The sequence below is a fragment of the Maniola hyperantus genome, chromosome 6, assembly GCF_902806685.2.
Source record: "Maniola hyperantus chromosome 6, iAphHyp1.2, whole genome shotgun sequence".
Taxonomy (NCBI): domain Eukaryota; kingdom Metazoa; phylum Arthropoda; class Insecta; order Lepidoptera; family Nymphalidae; genus Maniola; species Maniola hyperantus.
The window spans coordinates 3,089,810-3,114,214 of NC_048541.1; the positions used below are offsets into that span (position 1 = coordinate 3,089,810).

Consider the following 24,405-nt stretch of genomic DNA (forward strand, 5'->3'; position numbering starts at 1 on the left):
AAGTAATACGGGTAAATAAATATCTGAAAATAATTGATGCCTTGAAATGTGGTGCTGGAGACAGATGCTCAACATTTCCTGAAAGGAGCAAGACCAACGTCTCTATTTTAAATACATTAAAAATCAAGATGCGGCTGTCCAACACCCTTTTTTCGGGTTGTGCCGCACATGACAGTTTGTTCCGGCGCTTCTTTTGCTTGTTCTCAGGTGGAAAAAGCGCCGGAACAACCTGCTCTTAGCTTTAAGTTGTGATGTGTGGCACAGTTGTATAAATAAAGTTCTTTTCTTTCTTTCTTCTTTCTTTCAACATCTGTCTGAGGCGGATGCTCGACTACTTCGGTCACATTGCTAGGAAAAACGCGAGAAGCATAGAGAAACTCCTGATCACTGACTTGACCGGAGGAAAGAGACCCCGCGGACGAAGCCCGAGACGTTGGTCCGACCAGATTCGAGAAGCGGTCGACACACCCTTCTGCAATGCCTTTCGTACAGCCTCCAACAGGGAAAAATGGCGCAACATCGTGAAGAAAGTGATATCACGAGGGAGCCTACTGTATATTAAGATTGCAATAATGATTGATGCAGGTTTTACGAAATCGACCAGCTGGTTCTCCTACGAAACTCCTCATTTCTGATTTGATCTAAAATAATATTAATATTTTAGTAAATACAGCATCGCCAGGGAGCGAGTCTCAACGAAAGGTCCGCCTCTCGGGGTATTTTACTGGGTCAAGCCAACCTAACCCCTTCACCCTAAATATTTCATTTCACGTTATTTTAGGAGATTATTTATTGTCCGTTCGGAAAATTCTCGACGTAATCTTTACAGTTTATGCTACAGTGAATAGCTGTAATAGCCTAGTGGTTTAGGACGCCCGCCTTCTAATCGGAGGTCGGGGGTTCGATCCCGGGCACGCACCTCTAACTTTTCGGAGTTATGTTCGTTTTAAGTAATTAAATATCACTTGCTTTAACGGCGAAGGAAAACATCGTGAGGAAACCTGCATGCCTGAGAGTTCTCCATAATGTTCTCAAAGGTGTGTGAAGTCTACCAATCCGCACATGGCCAGCGTGGTAGACTATGCCAAAATCCTTTTCACTCTGAGAGGAGACCCGTGCTCTGTAGTGAGCCGGCGATGGGTTGATCATGATGATGTTAAGTCAAAGTCAAAAGTGCAAATTCATCCAAGCAGACTCAGAGATCAGAAAAGTGAACCCTGTTATGGCTCACTTGAGGTTAGATGACAGCATTAATTACCGAGAGCGACAGTTACCGCTCACCCACATCCATTCATCTCGCACCAGTAATTGGGTCGCCCTGACACACTGACAAGAACACAATGATCTCCAAAGTGCCAACTTCGCAAAAACTCTGCGCTTCGTAACGTATCATATCATCATATTACTACCATAACATTAAAAATAGGTACTGATTGTCTGATGAAATATGTTTGAGGGTATTCCGAAACTAGTCATCGTCGTCTCAACTCATCGCTGGCCTACTACTGAGCACGGGTCTCCTCTCAGAATGAATGAGCATAGTGGCAGACTTCACATGCAGGTTTCCGTACCCAAAGGGTAAAATAGAGCCCTATTTCTAAGACTCCGCTGTCCGTCTGTCACCAGGATGTATGTCATGAACCGTGATTTACAGTTAAAATTTTCACAGATGATGTATTTCTGTTGCCGTTATAACAACAAATATTAAAAACAGAATAAAACAAATATTTAAGGGTTGCTCCCATACAACAAACGTGATTTTGTTACGAAACCCTTCGTGCGTGAGTCCGACTCGCACTTGGCTGGTTTTTTGTTAATATTAAGGAGAACTTTCAGGCATGCAGGTTCCTCACGATGTTTTCCTTCACCGTGAAAACAATTGATATTTAATTGCTTAAAACGCAAATAGATTTTTTCGATTAGAAAACTCATAGAATAGAAATAGAAATAAATATAAGAAATAGAAATAGAAATAAATAGAAGTGTCAATCATAAGACCATCACTATTTACTACTTTTCTAAATTCTCGAAAGCTACACAGTCTACTATTTCAAATAATCGATTCTAGAGATGGCAAAGAACGAACAAGATGTTACTGTGGTGGGCTTTTTCTAAACCTGGGGGCTAGGAAGCTAATACAGAAGTACTTTGACTCGCTTGAATGAAAAATAATATTATTCTAGACTCTCAAAACTGAACTTAAGATCCTTATTTCATTTTACTTTGACTAAAGTTAACCTTAAAATTAAGGTACAACTTTAATACTGTATTCATATAATTATGAACAAAGTAAAAAGTTTGAACTAGTATTCAATAACTGGGTGACATAGATGCAACGCGAGTCTGGTTATATAACCCCATGGGAACTATTAATAATCACTAAGTATTGTTCAATCGAGTGTACATAATATTATTCTTAGATATGTATCATATTGCATTCTTGTACTTGGTGAATTTAATTCGAATGAGTTTTCCATTTCCTTTGGCTTTAAAGGATTTTCTGTGATAGCCATTTCTTAAAAAAAACCGGCCAAGTGCGAGTCAGACTCGCGCACTACAGGGTTCCGTACTACAATCGTATTTTATCGACATTTTGCATCATAAATCGAAAACTATTATGCCTAAAAATAAATAAAAATCTTTTTAGAATGTACAAGTAAAGCCCTTTCATATGATATCCCACTTGGTATAGTAATCTTACTTTGAAAGTTGAAAATAGCAATATTTGTTCATGAACACAATTTAATTTTTTTGTGTGATGTAACCACAAATTCACGGTTTTCGGATTTACCTATTCCTTTACTTGTGCTGTAAGACCTACCGACCAAATATCATGATTCTAGGTCAACGGGAAGTACCCTATAGGTTTTCTTGACAGACACGACGTACAGACGGACCAACGGACAGACAGACAGACAGACAGACAACAAAGTGATCCTATAAGGATTTCTTTTTTCCTTTTGAGGTATGGAACCCTAAAAATCTCCCCGTTTCATTCTGAGCGGAGACCCGTGCCCAGTAGTGGGCCGGAAAGAGGTTGATCACGATGATGATAATAATGCAAAAAATCGGTTTGATCTGTTGCTCCGTTGTGGTGTGATTGAAGGACAAAACAACCTAACAATACACACTTTCCAATTTATATTTTACCTACACTAATATTTAGTAGAATGAATAAAGTATAAACTCACCATCTCCTCAAAGCCAAAGTAGTTGTGTATGAAGAGGAAGCTCTTCCACATGTTCTTCTGGCACACTCGGCTGTGCTCCTCCACCACCAGGTTCCACTGGGGCCCGTTGTTGACGTCGGGAAGTATGTAGGTGCAGAACAGCATTATACTGAGAAATAGCGGGAACAGTCTGCAAGGAAAAAAAACCAGCTAAGTGCGAGGCAGACTCACGCACAAAGGGTTCCGTACTACAGTCGTATTATTTCGATATTTTGCACGATAAATCTATAGTAAATTGGGACATAGGCAGGTAGGTACTCGTAGAGACTCCGTGAGAGAGTTGATCTTAATCGTCAGATGGACACAATAACAGGATTATATCCTTCAGTACTTCAGTGGACGCACTCAACTATAAACTGTAAATCCTGGTGCATGTAGGATTATTGCAAGGAATTGAAACTGTAGTAGGTAGGTACTAAATGATAATACTTATTCATATAATTTTTTTTTTTTTTTAAAAGAATATTAGCCATGTTAAATGACTAATATTCCCCTTTCCTCTCCAATTAAGCGTCAGGCTTGTGCTAGGAGTAGGTACGACAATAGTGCAACGGGCGGGATTTGAACCATCGACCTTTCGGATTTCAGGCCACTCCTATACCGGTTGAGCTATTGAGGCTCGCTTTGTACTTAGTATTTTATCTATATAGATCATCATCATCATTAACCAATAGACGTCCACAGCTGGACATAGGTCTCTTGTAGGGACTTCCACACATATCTATAGATATATAGATAGGTAATTAATATTATAAAGAGGTAAAGTTTGTAAGTTTGTTTGTAGGAAGTAGGAAGTAATTACTGGAACTAGTGAATCGATTTTGGAAATTCTTTCACCAGTGGATGGAGCAATGCATGGTTTATGTGATTTTTTGCATGGAAATAGTTAGTAGACTGGGAAATGACATTTGCTACTTTTTATCCTAAAAAATTAATTAAAAATCCTAAATACACGCGGATGAAGTTATCACCTAACCTAAATATATAAAAGGAAAAGGTGACTGACTGATCTATCAACGCACAGCTCAAACTACTGGACAGATTGGGCTGAAATTTGCCATGCAGATAGCTATTATGACGTAGGCATCCGCTAAGAAAGGATTTTTGAAAATTCAACCCCTAAGGGGGTGAAGTAGGGGTTTGAAATTTGTGTAGTTCACGCGAAAGAAGTCGCGAGCATAAGCTAGTTTAAATATAAACATGTAAGTTTATAATGTACTAGTGTACATACTAGCCTTCATCTGTCCACTTGTTTAATTTCTCCCTAGCAAGATTATTATTATAGAAGATATCGCTTACAAGACCATCTTATTGCACCTACCTACGTAAAACCCATCTATAATTATAATCATAATCATTTATTTATTTTGCTCATGGTAGGTAAATGTATATAATATAAGTCTTTTTTTTTCATAAAATGGACCTATTAAAAGTCCATCTGTGTTTTTATTGCGTGCGATAAAGTTTATAATATACCTACTACTTTGTATAGGGTGTTCTGGGCAGCATGACATAAGTGGGAAATCGAATGAGATAATCAATCTTGAACATTGTTTTGATTTTTTTAGTTCCTATGTTATACAAACACGACAAAATCTATTCAGCCCGCCCGCCCACTTATATCATGGTGCTAAAGAGGTTTCTTAATAACTTAAGTATTCGGTACGAGCATGACGTCCAACTTTTATGATCTCTATAGAGCAGTGCGATGCCTTGCCTTGTAAGTTGTAGGTTTTGAGTTCAAGTTCCGACGGTTATAATTTAGGTATCGAATGTTTCTAATTTTTTCAAAATTGCTGTAAATGGTACTGATATACTAATTATATAATTTTTACATAGTAGTATTGTACCTAAATCAATTTTAGGTCAGTTAGGTCAATTGTGTTATAATTTACGGTTCATACTAATTTTAATTCAGTTCTTAGCTATATACTTAATGGAAGAATTTGAGTAAAGGTACCGGCTAATGCTCAGCATATTGTGTTCAGCGTATTCAGAGGCACAGACGGAGTGGAATAGAGTCAAATCCTAAACTAAAATACTACACAAAATACTATCCTAAAATTGATAAATTGATGATCATTTTTGAAGACCTATCCATAGATCACACGTATGGGTTTGATGAAAAACAAAAATTTAGAGTTTCAGTTCTAAGTATGGGGACCCCAAAATTTATTGTTTTTTTTTCTATTTTTGTGTGAAAATCTTAATGCGGTTCACAGAATACATCTAGGTACTTACCAAGTCTCAACAGTAGGTATAGTTCTTATAGTTTCGGAAAAAAGTGGCTGTGACATACGGACGGACAGACAGACATGACGAATCTATAAGGGTTCCGTTTTTTGTCATTTAGCTACGGAACCCTAAAAAGGGTCTAAGGCACGTGAACACTGCTGCGGTCAAAAAGTCTTTGCCCCCGATCAACTAACCCAAATTAATAGTGTAATTTGATAGTCGTTAGAGGATATTATTTAGACTGAAAAAACGTGCACGTGCTTATAATAAATTACCTAATGACTTCAACGATGATTCATTAGATTTTCTTGATTACTATTTAATTTAATTTTTGTAGGTACATTACCTACCGGTATATGAAAATGTTATTTCTGTGTATCATTATGGCATCAATCGTCACAATGGACCAATTTGTTTTAAACATTAATTTGCATCCTCTACTGATAAAAGGGCGGACCTATTTTTTTGCACAAAGAATCAACCTGGCTGTTCAGTAGCCAGAGTCCTTGGCAACAAAGCAAGCGGACATGCTAAATTAAAGTTAAGTATGTTATGTTAAGTATGTTAAGTATAAGTTTTATCAGACGTCCGCGTCGCGGGCTCATGGCTGGCATTGTTTAACAAGTACTTTAAAAACCGTTTAATACAGCTTAACATTAATAACATCATAATATATATATTATTTTGTTTAAGCATATTTTCTTTTAATTTTTTTTCTTAAAAAGCAGTTTTTCCCCGGCGCGGGCGGCTTAAGCCTTGAGTGCGCTTAGTCTTATCAAGTTATCACCATCATGGTCCTATGCCCAACAGTGTCCGTAGCCACTGCTGGGCATAGGATCTAATGAGACCACTACCCGAGCACTATCCGGCTACATACAGCTCTCGTCGATGTGTTATCCCGGACGCAGATTGACAAACATTTTGGAGGAGCTTAGCATACTTAGGAAAAATAATAAGCTAACCTGAACCATCTAGCCAGCAGTCTGTTCTTCATGTCAATGGTGCCTTTCCTCTCCAACTCTTGAAGTAGGTTGTGTGCGTTCAGAAACCCGCTGAGGTATAGAAAGCTGTCCGTGTATACGATTGCCGATCGTCCGACCACAGCCCACGGCATTCCGAATACCTGAGGAGCAATGGAGTTAGTTGTACTATTTAAATTGCTAGTTTGTATCATCAATCAGCCTGTTTGCGTCCACTGCTGGACATAGGTCTTCCCAAGAGCACACCACCACACAATCCTCCACCTTCCTTATCCACCCTCTTCCCGCTACCTTTTTGGGTTGGAGGTCGTCCCACACTGCGCTTGCTGATATGCAGTCTCCATTCCAGAACACGTCTGCCCCATCGGCCATCGGTTCTGCGGCAGACGTGGCCTGCCCACTGCCACTTCAGCTGACTAATTCGTTAGGCTAGTAGTTTGTAACCCCCTTGTGATCTATCCAAAATCTGTTTTAGTGTCTTAGAACCATACTTAATTGGCTGATAGTTTAGGTAATAGTAATGACATGTAAATCAGCTCTGGTGATAAAATTTACTGCCGATCTATCGATTAAGTTTGTCTAAAGACGGTGGCAAGGCCGTCCATTGTCTAATGGCTTAGTTTGTTGTTAACGGGATACTAAGAATAATGCTAAGACAGTTGAGATGCTGGTTTTCAGTTGAATCTTGATTGTTGGTATTATAAGCACCTACAAAAGTTTATGTCATTGATTTGAATTAATGATTTTAAGAATGGTACGTTAGTTGATTAGTTTGATGTTTTTATTTGTCGATTATTCAACCCAATCGTGCACGGGTCGTGGTCATGCAATTGGGTTCAAATATCGACAAATAAAAACATCAAATTAATCGTGGTATGTGCCTGTTATACGTTGAAATACATTGATTTCAACTTTAAAGTATATCCATGCATTTTAACCATGTACTACTAAAGCAGCATTTTAACTAGTATGCTTTTACTCGTAATATCTGTCACTCAACTGCAGTTTAGGTTGACTTGAACAGGTCAAGGTGACTTCCAACACGGCTCCAATGGCCGGAAATACTATTACTAAATGCAGGAAGCGTTTGAGATGGAGGTGTGGTTAAAGTTCCGATTTGCTTTGCGTGGGGCGTTTTGTATTTAAGCGGTACCTAGTTCTTGGTGATAAATGATTTAGCGATTTAGGTATAGGTACCTACTACATACATACTCGTAGTAGTCTAGTGTTCTACTTGTTCCGGTTAAGCGCTAAGGTGGTTGTCATGAGTAATGCCCAGTCTTCTTTTTTTATATTACAGACTAGCGCTTGGCTCCAATTAGATCTGCTGGCAAGTGATGATGCAGCCTAAGATGGAGCGCGCTTGCCTAGATGACTATGATGACTGATACCAGAAGGGCGTTCCCCGTAGCCGAGAAGGCAAATCGCTTCTTCTTCTCGTGCCTCACCACTATTGGAGGCTGGCCTTCATTTCGTCATATAATTTCCTGACCTTCGCCAAAAATTTACCTTCACTGATAGAATGCCACGTTGTCTAAATACTAAAGTAGCTAAAGTATGGGTACAATAACTGGAATGCATTTTTCAGGTTAGCCGGCGGCGGAAATCCTGGTGGAAGGACGTCATCCGTCCATCTTTCCGTCTCTTATAGTTGCTTATTTCAGTTAAGTGATACAAAAGCTATCAACTTGAAAGGAACAGTTTTAAAAACTGTTTGCTATACTGAGAGATGAGGACTGTATGATTTTTGATGGACATGATGCGGAAAAGGGGGTTCGTAATTGACAACATAAATAGTAAAATTACTTACCTCAGAAAAGCTAGTTTTATTCACATAAGGATTGTGAGCCATCGCCATAGATTTGTGTGCGAGGAGGAGCGCCAAAGCATTGAGTCCCCTGAATGCGTCAACTCCCTTCACTCGAGTCGGCGAGTCCGTCAAGTCGAACACTTTCCTCAAATTGCGTTTCAAAGAAAACGCGTTGAGAAGTTTCTCGAAGTTTGTTCCGCCCTCCTTCCCGTCGTCCAGCATTGTTCCCAAACTCAACAATAGGATAATTGCTAGAAAAAATGTGCTGAAACAGAAATAAGAAGACTTGAAAACTTTCTCGCTCCGACTAACATCCATAGATTGATTTTAAAATTGGTAAATGGGTCGGTAAAATTCTAGTGAGAGCTCCACCTCTCTGAAGAGTTCACTGATACTGGGTGAACGCTATCTTACAAGTGAGAGGCTCCAGGTTTGATACCCAGCAGGGGCAATTTGGAAATTTATGATTTCTAAATTGGCACTGGTCTGGTCTGGTAGGCTTCGGCTCTGGCAGCTCTCCTATTGTAAAAGCCGTACCGCCAAGAGATTTAGCGTTCTGGTATGATGCCGCGTATAGAAAGCGATATGGGGTAGGTTTAATAAAACTACCATATCCATTCCAAGTTAGTCCACTTCCATCTTGGACTGCATCATCACTTACTATGAGGTGAAATCACAGTCAAGGGCTAACTTGTAATGGAATAAAAAAATGGTTAAAAATATGGTGCACGCATACGTGCGCGTTTAGTGTGGCATTCTGTCATGCGGTTTCCGTAGTGCGTAGTGTTTAACTCCGAGCCTTAAGTAGGTACTTACAGTGATACCTAAATAGTACGCGACAGATCGAGATGGCAATCGGGGAGGGAGCGCCCCGCACACTCATCAGCGGTCACGATCAGAGCGGGTGACGTGCGGGTTCGCGACAGGTCGACATAGTAGACGTGGAATAAGGCGGGGGACGCATCCCACACCCGCATGCCACCCGTGCTATCCCGCACCGGGTTAGCGCAGAGGCTATGCGGGTGTGCGGGGCATCCCCACCCCGATTGTCATGTCAATATGTCGCAAATTATACATTACTAGATGATGCCCGCGACTTCGTCCGCGTGGATTTAGGTTTTTTGAAATCCCGTGGGAACTCTTCATTTTTCCGGGATAAAAAGTAGCCTATGTCCTTCCCCGGGGTGCAAGCTATATTTGTACCAAATTTCGTCAAAATCGGTTGAACGGTTGAACCGTGAAAAGCTAGCAGACAGACAGACAGACAGACAGACAGACAGACACACTTTCGCATTTATAATATTAAGTATGGATAATATTGTATTTAAAACTACTTACATAGCCAAACTTTTCCCAAAAGAGTACGGTCTTTTAACGTCCTTGACAGTGCACATGGTGTTTTGAACTCTCACTGAAATGTCAAGACCTGATAGCTTATAGGATAGCTCATCTTCCAAATCGAAGCTGCTGCATGAACTCGGTATGCACACTCCCCATAGAATACTTGAATACCTTGGAAGTCGGTGACCCATCTGAAATTAGCTGATTTTAATTAAAAAAACCAAGAGCCGCTGGATTCAGAATTCGCAGCGCAAGACCGACGCGTGTGAGAGTTCCTAACAGAGATCTACGACCAGCAGTAGACGTCTATCAATTGATATAATTATGATGTTGAATTGAAAAAAAAATTGAATCGTAACAATTAAAAAAAATACCCGGCTGAGTTGCCTATAGCAATGGGCTTATTCTCAAACCAGTGCAAATGGGGTGATTCGCAAACTCAGTGTCTAACACTGAATATGCGAATCCGGAATCACCCCCACTATTGACATTGGTTGGTTCTACATTGCTGCTTCATTGAGACATATTAAATATTTTTTCGTAGAAAACCTTCAATGGATTGAAAATGAGCTCGGTGGCTATCATTCAGTGTTAAACACTGAGTACCGGTACGACACCGTGTAGAAACCAAAGGGGCATGGGTTTTATAAAAACTGCCATACCCCTTCCAGGTTAACCCGCTATCATCTTAGACTGCATCATCACTTACCTATATCTGAATAAAAATAAAAAAAACCACTGAATTAGCGAATTAGGTCACTGGGTGCGTTTGGGACCCTTGTAGATTTAGTTTTGATGCGGCGTAAACAATTAACAATAATTGTTAAGGCAAATATTATGCCTCACTTCTATTTATTTTAGGATTTATAAACTTTTAAGATATTAATAAATAAATAAATAAAACTAAAAAGTATCGTTTTATAGAGCCATTTGAAATAAGCCCAGTATCAACGATACGAAAAGTTGCAATATCAATAAACTGTTCGCTTTTGTGTGAATCGAAATGTTTGTAGCATTGTAATACCGAAATAGGAGGGTAGCAACCAGCAATTGCATTGTCCGTGGAAGCCTTCCAGTAAACAGCTGCACTCCGCCCGCCTTGGTCAAGGGCCATTGTGTTACACAATAAGAATTGTGATTGAAAATAAAGCCAGATACCAAATAAGCTGACAATGTAGACGGTTGAGCTCCTCCACGGAATATTAACGAATAGTCGGACCTTGGAATTTGCGTGATCGAGATCCAGATGATACAGTACAGTCTTGTTTTATGCGGCTTACTAGCTGATGCCCGCGGCTTCGTACGCGTGGATTTAGGTTTTTAAAAATCCCGTAGGAACTCTTCAATTTTTCGGGATAAAAAGTAGCCTATGTCACTCTCTATGTCCTTAACTATACCCATGCAAAAAATCACGTCGATCCGTTGCTCCGTTACGACGTGATTAATGGACAAACCAACAACCCGCGCCTCATTGGCTGGGCAGCACGTCCGCGTGACGATGTAGCTTCGCTTCTATAGAAGGAACTAGAGTAACCGACATAGCTCAACGGGTTGCGAAGCTGAAGCGGCAATGGGCAGGGCCGGTGGGCAGGGCACATAGTTCGTAAAACCGATACGCGGTGGGGGTCCCAAGGTGCTGGAATAGCGACCTCGCACCGGAAGATTCAATGTTGGAAGACCCCCTACTAGGTGGACGGACGACGTCAAATGAGTCGCAGGGAGCCGCTGGATTCAGGCGGCCCAAGACCGTGGCATGTGGAAGTCTCTACAAGAGATCTATGTCCAGCAGTGGACGTCTATCGGTTGACGATGATGATGATGTTTGTCATATTCATGATTTGTACAGTAATCGATGCATCTACATCTAGGTCAGCGCATGGTCAGTGCATACCATCACAAAAGATCGATAGCCAGCGAGATCTTAGCCAAGCGTAAACTTGACATCTACACGGTGAAATTTTAGTTGTTGTCTTCCCGCGGCTGAACGATTTGCCCTCAGTAGTACTATCGAAACTTTGAGTTAAACTTAAAAAATACAAATGTTTTTGTTTTGAAACAATTTAAAAAAAATCGACAACTCGAAAGTGTGAGAAACAATAGTAACTCCCTAGACGTAACGTGAATAGTAGTTAGGTACATCCACTCGAACCGCGCTGCCAATAAAGTGAAAAAGTTTAGAGCAAATTAAGCTCTCGTGCGTAGTGATACGGCATAAACTAGCCTGCACGCACGCGGCATCACTATTGGTTCGAGGTCTCATTCGATTTTTGTATTTCTCGATTGTAAATTTGTCATTTTTGACTCTTATAATTTTTTATATTTATAAATCGATTGTAATACCACGACAAAATAATTTCGCTTCGGGAAAACAACCATTAAAATTTCAGCATGTATAAAAAGACCTCTTCCTTTTTGAAGTTGGTTGCAAAATTTCACCATTCTGTTCTGAATCACGATAGGGTACACGACCTCAAACGTCCGGCGAGACTTAGCATTTCACGTGGGTAATATTACGTTAGGTTACGTGATCTGGTTTGAGACCCAAGAGGATAAACGAGCAGAAGGTCACTGACGCCGACAACAGAACTGATCCGGTTTAACGGAACTTTGGGACTCTTCGGCTTTTGCTGAAATAATTTTTCAGTTACTTTCATTATCATCATTCATCATCATCAGCCTGTGGACGTCCACTGTTGGACATGCCTTCCCTAAAGAAGGCCACCACACCCAGTCCTCAGCCTTCCTCATCCAGCCACTTCCCGCCAGCCTCTTTATATCGTCGGTCCATCGTGCTGGAGGGCGTCCCACACTATGCTTGCTTAAATGTGTATACTTCAGTAACTTTACGCTGGCCATATACGATCAAGTTTGCAGCGGACTTGAAGCGGCGTTCAGTCAACTGATAGCCAAAGTCAAGTCTGGACGCCACGCCGATTCAAGTCCGCTGCTTTGACTGATAAACACAATCGTGTACCTATGGCCAGCAGCGTTACGGCGATTACGCATTGCACTTCCGTTATCCGAGTTCTATCTTACTTTAAATACCTACATAACATATACTTGACTAGCTGATGCTCATGACTTCGTCCGCGTGGATTTAGGTTTTTAAAAATCCCGTGGGAACTCTTTGATTTTCAGGTATGTCCTTTCCCTGGATGCAAGTTATCTCTGTACCAAATTTCGTCAAAATCGGTTGAACGGATGGGCAGTGAAAATCTAGCAGACAGACACACTTTCGCATTTATAATATTATAGTATGGATTGATTTAATTCAAAAAAGCTCTTCTCCTTTTTAAACAGCTTCAAGTAGTCTCTATACTTATTGTCATCGGTACTTTGAACAATATCATAATGTTGAAATTCAAATCACAGGTAATGTAATCTATAATGCACATCATTAGGTATTTAAGCGTATCTTGCAATTGTATGCTAATGATGACACAGAAGTCTTCCGCGAACGAGATATGATTGAATCGACGGAGATGTTGTGGGTAGGTATAGTCATTAGTTTGCAGCAAAATAAAGAATTAAATTAGGAAAACATACAGCGAAGTTTCGGCGAAGAAAAATTGTATAGAGAAACATGCATTGAATTTCAATCAGCAGCGACTGCAGTGCATCTTACGCATATAAAACAAAGTATGAAGTTTAAGAATTTATAACAGATTTAAAAAGGGATAGACAATTATATTAAAAAAACTTAAATCTAAATTAAAAGTAAAATAAAACAACATTAAATTAAAACTAAAATAAATTAAATTAAATCTAAAACCTCATCGAGACCACCGCAGCGAGGCATTGTACCCAAGATGCTGGCAGCATTATCCCTTTGAATGGCCAAACTAATTCTTTGACCAAGGTAGCTGCAGCTCTCGGGTCCTCGGGCCCCACAGCCCCAAAGTCTCCACACCCGAAAAGGCACGAATATTATGGTGGTTCGAACCGGCGGTCTTTCGGATTTCAGTCCGCTCTTACCTATAACCGTTGAGTTATAGAAACTTTCGATTTTGTCATAGTTTCATTCAAGATGTTTGTCAGCATGTCAACGAATAAGGAACATGTGCGTAAACTCATCACTCTTCATACAATGATCAAAGTTACACCTAATTTGTATATCAAATGATTGTGAACACCAAAACGAGACTGCTTTATATGGAATACTAATTACATATAGCAGACAATATTGATAGCTGTCTGATTGTTAATGTTCTGGAACTATTGGTACCTACATGCTATATCGTTAATTTATAGTATAATGCATTATCGTCGTATCAACCGTGAAAAACCCACTGCTAGAAAATCTCTCATAAAATACTCATCAAAAATGAATAAATTCGTGACAAAACTAAAGTGATAAAACTAATTTTTAAAAATGATAATTAGGTACAAAAGTTTACTATATTGTCATTTGACAACTATTATAATATAGGGCAAGATAGGGATACTTGTTTTCACCAAAATATTTGAAAATAATTATTCAATTTTTGCTATCATTTTGCCCCGTCTTGTTTTGCTTATGTCCTTGCGATGTTATTTGTCCATAGTAAGGTGTCCGTGGTACGTATACACAAATAGGAATACAGGACTTAAAACAGCCAGCTACTTGTGAATATCCTCTTTAAAAGGTGAGGTTTCAAGAAAAGGTTGTGAAAAAAGTCTTATTTAACGATAAAAATTTATTTAATTTATTTAAAAAAAAATACTTATGTTTTGAAAATTCGGATAGGCCGGATTTCGCATCTGATTGGAAGAAGCCTGGGCTAAATTGTGTTGTTGGTCGTAAGAGGTCGTAAGCACCTTATTATGATTACGGTTGTAATGACGTCACAGATGAAACAATTACTACAGTGCGGCTATAACAGTGTGACGTATATGACCGAGATGATCTATTGGAATGGGCTGCACATTTGAGCGGGTTGTTTAATAGATATATTATGCATGGTCCTAATAAGCTTTGTTGCCAAGTGTTTGACGAACAGGAAACCTAGTTAGGAAGTTTTTTTAGGGTAGGTAGGAACCCTAAAAATATCATAATACTCACATCAGTCACATTGCTTCTTAAATAATGCCCGCTGTGTATCAAATAGTCCAAATGGTCGTGTCCCTTTTCGCCACCAATATTAACTTGCAGTGATGCCAAGCAGTACTTCCCTCTCACGGCTTCATCGATCCCTAAACATTCGTCAAAATCCCCGTACTGGTTGACATTCCCACTTAGTATGCCAGAAGGAGGCTTGGCCGTCGCGTCGAACACTGGAACAAATATTTGCGATTAGATTATGTAGGTAAGTATAGCTTATCTTAAGAGCTACGACAAAGTTTGGCCGTTTTAATCCGAACTTCCTTTGTTGTCTTGTCGTAAGACGAGTCAACAAAAGCACTCTTACAAGATTAAAGATCAAAGGTCAATCTTGTTTTGGAACTATGTGTATAGTACTGTAAGAGTTTCGGATATGATTCATGGGGGTGGAAGTAAAATGAAACGGCGGAGTTTCAGCAAAACAACAAGAACTGTTAAAATGTGCGTGTGGGAGAAAATATTCAGAGTGTTACAGGGAAATGGATCTGTTCTAGCACAAAAGCTGTATTGTGACCGTAAGAATTTAAGGTATTTTTGCTGCAACAATGCATTTTACCCAAGAGTTCATTATCATCCCATCGCCGACCGGAAGATGACTTAAAGACAGTTCAGGTGGTTATTCCAGTGCACCTATATTCAAAGTGTAGGTAAAATTGATGCCGGTAGGGACTCCACCGAGCGAAGCCAGGTTGGGCTGGTAAATTATTATGTCAATAAAATATAAGTAAAAAATATGTAAATAAATAATATTAAAATCCATACTAATATTACAAATGTTAAAGAGCTGGTGCTTATTTCCCTCAACGGTTGAGCCTTGCCGTTCAGCGAGGTAATAGCGCCAGTGTTTTGGGCACAATGCCCATAAATGACTATTTGGACGGCGTATATTTTTTGTAAATATAAATTTTTAGTGATAAGTTTTTCTGTATGTATATACTATATATAGTTTTTTTTGTTGTTGTATTGACCTGTAAATTAATAGTATAAGAGTACCTATCTATAAATGCTAAATAGTATGGATATAAAAAAAAATATAAAATAAACTATAGCTTTGTAAATTATTCAGAAACCTCTGGGCCTCTGGGGAACACCTAATTCTACAAACAAATCTGTTATACTATTCTATCATGTTACCCATGTCTAATGTTAAAGTACATATGTCTGTCTCTTAGCTTTTCACGGCTCATCCGTTAGACTTGGTAAAAACGCTGCTTGTATGCTTAGATGGACATAGGCTAATTTTTGCCCCGGAAAATCACAAGGAATTTAAAAAAAAAACTAATTTCACGTGGACGAAGGCGCGCTCATCAACTAGTAAGTGCCTACTAAAATAAAAGGAATTCACATACAGAACAAAAACATTCGATATATCGCATATAATTTAATGATATATCGTAGATATGTACCTACCTAGTACCTACCTACTACCAGTTACCACGCGATTTTTTCTTTTAGGTTTAGGTTTAGTGTTTCCATTTTTAACTAGAACCAAATTATACAGATAAGATCAGGTTACAAATCCAATTAAAAAATTAGATAAATCTTTAATTGGTTTCAATTATAAAAGTTATAAATTTTATAGCTCTAACATTTAAATTTTAATATTTCATGGTTCATGTAAATTAACTTAGGTATCAAATAAAACCTAGTTTTTTTTTAAATTTAATTTTACCATCATTGTACCGTGCAGCGCGTCGAATTGAGAAACACCGACTTTATAGATGTCAGGTCAAAACAAAGATTATCTACTGATAAAATGAATTTGAAAACATAACAAAAATATCCTTAACTGAATTAAAAAAAAAAACCGGCCAAGTGCGAATCAGACTCGCGCACTGAGGGTTCTGTACTACAATCGTATGTTATCGACATTTTGCACGATAAATCAAAAACTACTTACTAGATCTCGTTCAAACCAATAATTTTCGGTGGAAGTTTGCATGGTAATGTACATCATATATTTTTTTAGTTTTATCGTTCTCTTATTTTAGAAGTTACAGGGGGGGGACACACATTTTTCACGTATTTTGAAGAGTTTTTGGTTTAAATCTTAATTTATAAAAAAAATACAAAGCGAACGCTTATAATTTGCTTTTTGGACAAAGTATCATTGAATGGCAAAGTTGGTTAGTTTGCCGGTAACTATACTATTTAGGACGTAGGATTTAGGATAGTGGAATATGGCCTTAATTAACTTAAAAAAACTTTCGCAGATACCACATAATCCAAGGTTACGGTCACACATCCAACGATGGTTTGAGCAAGTTTTTTGAATGTCGCGGGGTAACATTGAACCTTGTTACGCCGATGCAGATGGTGAAATGCCTGAGAGTGGGCCCTGAATGCGAAATGCGACAATCTGACGGGCGCCGGGCGTGATTGGCGTGACTTGAGTACTTGACTTCGTTTACTCTTTTTATGCTCGGAATAATCTTTTCCCGCAATCGAGCTGCAGATAATCTTGAAAAGATGAGCTCACAGAGCCTACACGGTAGGTATAGGTAAAACAAGAGTGAATAGGCACCTTCTAGGCAAACGCGTCCCATCTTAGGCCACATCATCACTTCCCATCAGGTGTAATCGTGGTCAATCGTGCGCCTATAATGAATAAAAAAACCGGCCAAGTGCGAGTCAGACTCGCGCAACGAGGGCTCCGTAATACAGTCGTATTTTTTCGACATTTCGTACGATAATTCAAAAACTATGATGCATAAAAATAAATAAAAATCTGTTTTAGAATGCACAGGTGAAGACCTTTCATATAATACCCCACTTGATATAGTTATGTAGTAGGTAGTTCATGACCACAATTTAATTTTTGTGTGTGATATAACCACAAATTCACGGTTTTCAGATTTTTCTATAAGACCTGAGATTTTCTATAAGATTCTGCTATAAGACCTACCTACCTGCCAAATTTCTTGATTCTAGGTTAACGGGAAGTACCCTGTAGGTTTCTTGACAGACCCACAGACAGACAGACAGACAACAAAGTGATCCTATAAGGGTTCCGTATTTCCTTTTGAGGTACGGAACCCTAAAAAAAGGTAATAACTAGCGACAGCCGAAGCCTTCCACCTGACATAGATATTACTGCCACGAATCTACAAAATCGCATTGAGTTTGATGGGTTAGTATTCAAATGAGAGCCAAGTTACGTTTGTTTCACTACGAATACCTACCTATACTCTTAAGTAGTAATTGGACTGAATTAAGTATTTATGGGTATCATTACGATTACTTTATACGGAAGATTTATTACGCAATGCTCGTGATAATTATTAATAGTAGTAGTAACAATAACATTTCAATAAAATATGGTAATTTTTTAGGGGCATGACTAAAGTGTTTACACGAATTTTAAAGATCTAACGATTTGATCATCTCTTAATTATTGTATTTTAGACTTGTAGACTTTTTTATCATCCGGGAAGGCTTTTGTCTTGCGGTGGGTTTGATTTTGAGGAATGTAAATAGTTAAAACGAGACGGATATAAATCTGTCTTATTAGTTATTTTATCTCTAAGTATAGTTTTTTCCCCCAGAAAACCTCCTGATATTTATATTGCAGGATCCTTAAATGTTGTAAATATTTTGTTAGAAAAAGTAATGTTATTTAATTAAATATTTTATAATATTACTAGCTCATGCCAGCGACTTTATCCGCGTGGACTAGGTTAACGGGAAGTACCCTCTAGGTTTCTTGACAGACAGACAGACAACAAAGTGGTCCTATAAGAGTCCCGTTTTTCCTTTTGAGGTACGGAACCCTAAAAAAATGGGACCCTAAGAAGAAAATAAATGAATTGTGACAACACAACTTCGCAAATAAGAGAAGAAACCGCAAGTTATTACGTATAATTTTTTTTACAAATTTACTTTCTTAAGTTAATACTAATAGTAGGTATTAGGTAGGTATATATGTAGGCTTCAATAAAATAATAGTGTCAATGACCTTAACCAGTCGATCATATTACTTTGATTATAATATTGTGTTTTATTTAGCTATTTGAAAGCAAATTCCCACTTGATAAGCGTATTTTGATATTAAAATTTTGAAACACAAAATTGAATGTTTTGCGAGTTTTATGTATTGCGTAAGAGCTAGGTATTTAGCGACCGAAAAACAATTACTTATTGCTTTAAATTACCTACTTACTAAATACCTAAACATAAATATTAAATACCTACCTTAGGTTAGGTAGGTAATACTTTATACCTACCTATCGCAATGTGAGAGCAGGTATCTACTTAGGTATTGATTGTTAGAATGTTGAGCTGCAAAAATCTGATTTTTTTTAAAGCTCTTTTAAATATTTTTATTAAATTTACTAAAGGTAGCACGCAAGTGTTAAGGCACAATCATACCTCATCGGCAGTGGCGTGCAGGTCATAGAGGCATAAATGCACTGCTTACCCCAGTTATAATAGCTCAATTATTCATATTTTTCATTATGACCTGCCAGTAAACAGGTTCCTACCTAACTAATGCATACCCTGGCTTCTAACCTTGTGCACGCCACCGCTCATCGGAAGTGATAATGCATGTGACCTAAGATGGGACGACGTATACGATACGGGGTATGGGTTTAGTAAAACTGCCATACCCCTTCCAAGTTAGTCGGGTTCCATCTTAGACTAAATCATCAACTACTACCAGCATGCCTAACATGCGCACCACGAGAAAATTTTGTCTACGCATTTACTCGTCTGATTTGTATGAAGAAAGACGAGATAATGCGTAGACAAAATTTTCTCGCGGGGCGCATGTTAGGCCCTCAGGCGAGATTGCAGTCAAGGCCTAACTTTTAATGGAATAAATAAAAAGATTCAAGAACACGCTTGTTTTAAAAATACCTAGATTAAAATATTATTGTTAAAAGTTCTCATATTATAGTTTTAAGTTGGTTTTCATTTGAGTAATATTGTGGCACAAGACCCGTGGACGTCCATCGGTTGACGATAATGATGATGATGATGATGATGATGATGATGATGATGATCGGATCTTAGCGGAGATGGTCTGGGCGGAGTGATGTGTAATCTGGTTATTGTTATGATGGCGTGAAAATTGAAAACTGACGAATGTTCTCATTTCGGCAGATTTCGTATTGGAAACCGCAAATAAACTTAGGGATCAGCTTAGCTTATTACTGAGCAAAAATCAGTGAACTAGAAAAACTGTCAAAACGGTTTATTCCTCAGTTGTTTATTTGGGGATTGAAAAATCGGGCCTTGTAAAAATTTAACTATTACAAAAAGTGTACCGTGTTCCTAACTTCATTGACAATAGACACCTTTAACAAATATTTAAGTATCGATTAATTTACAGATATAATATAATATGTAAGTAGGCTTACGAGGCATTGAAATCATAGAAATATTTTCGTGTCACCGCTAATTAGAGAGCAAATCTTACAATTTTGTAATGTGTGAACAATATACCTATGTAAAAAATAAAATCGGCCATGTGCGAGTTAGACTCACGCAGTCAAGAGTAAAATTCCTTGCAAGAAATTTATTAATTAGGTATTTGTTTAAAATTTTCGACCGCAACAAATAAGAAACGTCATAAAAATTAAAAAAAATGTTACTTCTTGTACGATGGTATTGGAACCCTTCGTGTGCGAGTGTGACTCGCATTGACCGGATTTTTTATTATTTTGTTATTTTTACTATGGAGTAAACGTATCTATTACCGTTATAATAATAACTAGCTTATGCTCGCGACTTCGTCCGCGTGGACTACACAAATTTCAAACCCCTATTTCACCCCCTTAGTGGTTGAATTTTCAAAAATCCTTTCTTAGCGGATGCCTACGTCATAATAGCTATCTGCATGCAAAATTTTAGGCCGATCCGTCCAGTAGTTTAAGCTGTGCGTTGATAGATCAGTCAGTCAGTCATTCAGTCAGTTAGTCACGTTTTCCTTTTATATATTTAGATAGAAAAATAACAATTAATAATTGAAAAAATGTAATTTTTCCAGTTTTTTTGTATTGGGACGTTTCACATTGGGTTTCGTTTTTTCAATTTTAATTATTTGCCGTGATAATAGTAACACGTATTCTGTAAAACTGGCTTACTAAATACAGCTAAAACTGTAATCTCCTGTGACAGTGGACTGACAGACGAGGCTTATTAACAGGGTCTTGCTGTAACTCTTAAAAAATGAATCCAATAAGTACAAACAATTTCCTTGACACACTTAAGTACAGATGCAAGATAATAATAATCGGATTAAAAAACAAGACTCAAAATTGACGGAGTTATGGAGTTTAAAACCGCAAAAAAAACGCATCGAATTCAGAACACATTATTTAGAAAGGTAGGTATGGTGTGTAGAAATGTCACTTCGTACTAGACTGAACTTAATATTTACGAAGTCTATGTTTGGCATCTAAAATATTTACATCTACAATAAATGAAAACATAGTTTATCTTGCCTATTGATCTGCAAACATAACTTTTTTATTTTTTATTTTGTTGTTTAATTCGATATTTCATAATGCTGTCCAATTCACCGTCAACAGTTTCTGAATCACCATAACTTAGGCGCGCAGGAGCGAGGAACCCTACTTACGTACGTACGTTTTGTAAGTATCACGATTCAAGAGTTAGATCCAGAATTTTACGAATTTTATGGGACCAGCTTGCAAACTTTCTCTATGGAATAATTAAAATATTTTGCATTATCAGTGCAGAAAATCCGGAAAAATTGGTGTAGGTACACCAGCTAGTAGCTACATAGAAAAACGCGCGAACGTCTTACATTAACATATTGAACTTTTTGAAAGTCGGTTAAAAATAAAAATTAAGTAATAGCTGAGACGAAACAACGGTAATTAATAAATTGATAAGTAAGTTTGGAGAGATCTGCATGACTGTCATATCAATAATTATCTGCTTTCGTTAGAACTTGGACAAATTCCTTTGAAAGTTGGAACCGGCCGGCAGGATGTAGCAATGTTTAAAAAAAGTAATGATTTTTCAAGCTATATATAGAATCTATTTCTCTTGTTATATGAGCAGGATATACCTGTTTTTTGTACAAAAAAGCATGTAATTTACCATAACCGTGTGTTGTTTTCAAACTAATCTAGTAATTTGGTTGTATTAACTGGCAATTAAGATACGAAAAAAATTAATAAACATTCTTACTAAGTATCAGCAGGTATCTTTCAGGTACCTAAGTATCATTCTGACAGTATTTCGGTGATCTAAAATCAAAAAAGTGGGAGGCGAGAAAACAGTTTGTTTCATTAGTTTTTCATAGTTTATTTCGCAAAAGACTATGTTGTCTTGTTTCATATTTTATTGTACCTACTAACTTATTTTCTACTTGTTGTCTTCAAAATAAGCTTTAACCGACTAACTAATAAAAAACAAAAACCTCAACTTTTTTTAAAGTAACGTAATGATAAGGCACGCTTTGGTAGGAACTCTTGTAGTAGACATACAAAGAAATCATACCTACTTAGGTACCTTCATTCAGTTTCGATGTTAACCTATGGCTTCTAAAAAAAAATCGAGTGCAAAGAAAGAAGGCTCGAAAGAATGAGTCTGAGACCTCAGAGCCGTAAAGCCGGTAAAAAACAAATATTTACTTTTGAGCGCCCATAGCTCCAGCCGATCAAGACTGTCCAAAAACAGCCGACTGTCCCTCCGACACTGCTCACTGGTCCCATTGACCGGCACCATGATCCTCGGAAACTTGTCCCATAGTCCCACAACATTGAACTTCGCACTTTCATCATAAGTATCATTTTTCGCACCAATTTTCAGTATTGTCCCGTTAAAAATGGAGTCTGCAAGGATGTTGTCGTCGATCGTAAGTTCGATACACTCGCGGGCGGCGCAGGCGCACAGGAGCCCGGCTAGGCACGCGAGCACGCCGGTGCGCGCGGTCATGTTTCCAGCAGCAATGATACCTCGTTTGAGACAACTTGGTATAACAGCGGCATCGCACTTGAACAATAACCCTATGGCACTGACATCTATCTGATATCGATACCACACAATGAGTTGGGAAACTTTATTTTTCATATACCTACCTGTTTATTTATCAAAAAATAAAATGCCTGTGATGTAGGCATACATTTTTTTGGACTAATAGTGCTAATAGTACAAAAACTTCTATAAACTTGCATAGCGAGAAAGCACATAATATTCTTATCGGCGCGGAATATGATTTATTTTAAATTTATCTACTTGATAAAATACTTAAACTTTTTTACTTTTTTTCACATTTAAGTATTCAAATTAAAACAACAATTTTTTAAAAAACTGTTTCAAAACACGAGTATTAATGTAAAAGTAGTTCACAACAGTTAGGGATCTTCTAACAAAACTTTGAGACTTCGACGTCATTGGCAGGCGTCAAATGTTAGTACTTTTGACGCAGGTAGCCGTAAAGTATTTTTGTTTGATTTTACGTCACCGTAGCCTAATATTTAACACATCGTCGATTCAAGTTCAAACCGAGAGTTCCGTCACACTCACAATTCACTCGTCAATATTGAAGAATCCATTAAAGTTGTAATGTCTTATGATTATTTAATTAAGTCATTATTTAATTATAGCAATTATAGGGTTTACTCATTTCATAGATTTTATTGTTTTTGTAGCTCACATTAATTATGTTTAAATTTTCAATACAAGCTTGTTAATTAAGCCTTTAAAATTAAAATCCCTTAATTGTTTTCAGAGACCATAGTAAGTTGTCATAGGTTAAAAATTGGGATGATTTTTTTTTACTTGTTTGCGGCTTTATGGAATTATGGTAAACAAGGAGGAGCTTGGTATTATACCTAATTAGTATACTCTTTACCAACCCTCATTTGGTAGCTTAGGGTATTTTGCTATTTTCAAGTTAACTAAACTAAATTGTTGAATAAATCTTTTAAATGAACGACTTAGTGCTTTGAAAACTTTTTACAACAGGTATCCATTACCTGTTGTAATATTACTCTGGTATCACATTTGGTAACTTACTAGGAACGCTTAAATATTATAAAAGAAATGAGTGCTAATTCTATTGTACACAAACTTTAAACTAAACTAAAAGTTTTAGTGCAAAGGATAGCACTATTATACTTAGATCTGCCAATTTAGTCTAGTTTAGTTTGAAATTGTGTAACGTACAACGTATGATTCCTCTACAGGTTGAGATGACAATCGGGGAGGGAACGCCCCGCACACCCGCACAGGACCCGCGCGACACCGGTGCGGGCGAGCACGAGAGACGTGCGGGTGTGCGGGGTGTCCCCCGCCTAATACCCCGTTTGCCATCTCAACCTGTCTCGTACTTATAGGTTCCGCTCAAACGGCTGGGTCTAGAAACTTGAGATTTTGTATGAAGGTTCCCTCTTTGACGTAGAACCCTATTAAGGAAGGATTTTTAGAAATATAACCCGAACGAGGCCAAGGCAGTCAGTTAGTATTAACTACTTATTTTTATTTACGTGCCATTTGACACGAACGTTTTTTATAACTTTTATCCGTGTCAGGATAACAGCACCGTACCTAATGGGGCCACAACATATCGATTAAGTATCGCATTAATTTAATATCGATTTAACAATACGAGCAATCATAGTGCAGTTCACTAATTACTTAGTCTAATCTAAAACACGTTTAATAGTTTAGGCTCAGCGCACACCAGCAGAGGGGAATTGAGTCGAGAGTCGGGACACAGCGCGCAGTGCACAAGCCGACTATTTGAGTGTC

The 24,405-nt window shown here is 38.0% G+C and overlaps 2 protein-coding genes across 2 annotated transcripts in view; both read right to left on the reverse strand.

Annotated features, from left to right (window-relative positions):
• The window catches only part of LOC117983005 (nose resistant to fluoxetine protein 6-like), a 28,995-nt gene extending 6,313 nt beyond the window's left edge, over positions 1 to 22,682 (reverse strand). Inside the window, exons 1-6 of the mRNA XM_034969459.2 lie at positions 22,284 to 22,682; positions 14,638 to 14,849; positions 9,594 to 9,787; positions 8,256 to 8,520; positions 6,428 to 6,588; positions 3,192 to 3,360 (exon numbers count right to left, since the gene is read on the reverse strand). Coding sequence (XP_034825350.1) covers positions 3,192 to 3,360; positions 6,428 to 6,588; positions 8,256 to 8,520; positions 9,594 to 9,787; positions 14,638 to 14,849; positions 22,284 to 22,587 — 1,305 coding nt within the window. The 5' untranslated portion in view covers positions 22,588 to 22,682. The remainder of the gene's footprint in view (positions 1 to 3,191; positions 3,361 to 6,427; positions 6,589 to 8,255; positions 8,521 to 9,593; positions 9,788 to 14,637; positions 14,850 to 22,283) is intronic.
• LOC117982930 (neurotrimin-like) overlaps positions 1 to 24,405 on the reverse strand; it is a 563,100-nt gene that overhangs the window by 66,147 nt on the left and 472,548 nt on the right. The window lies entirely within an intron of this gene.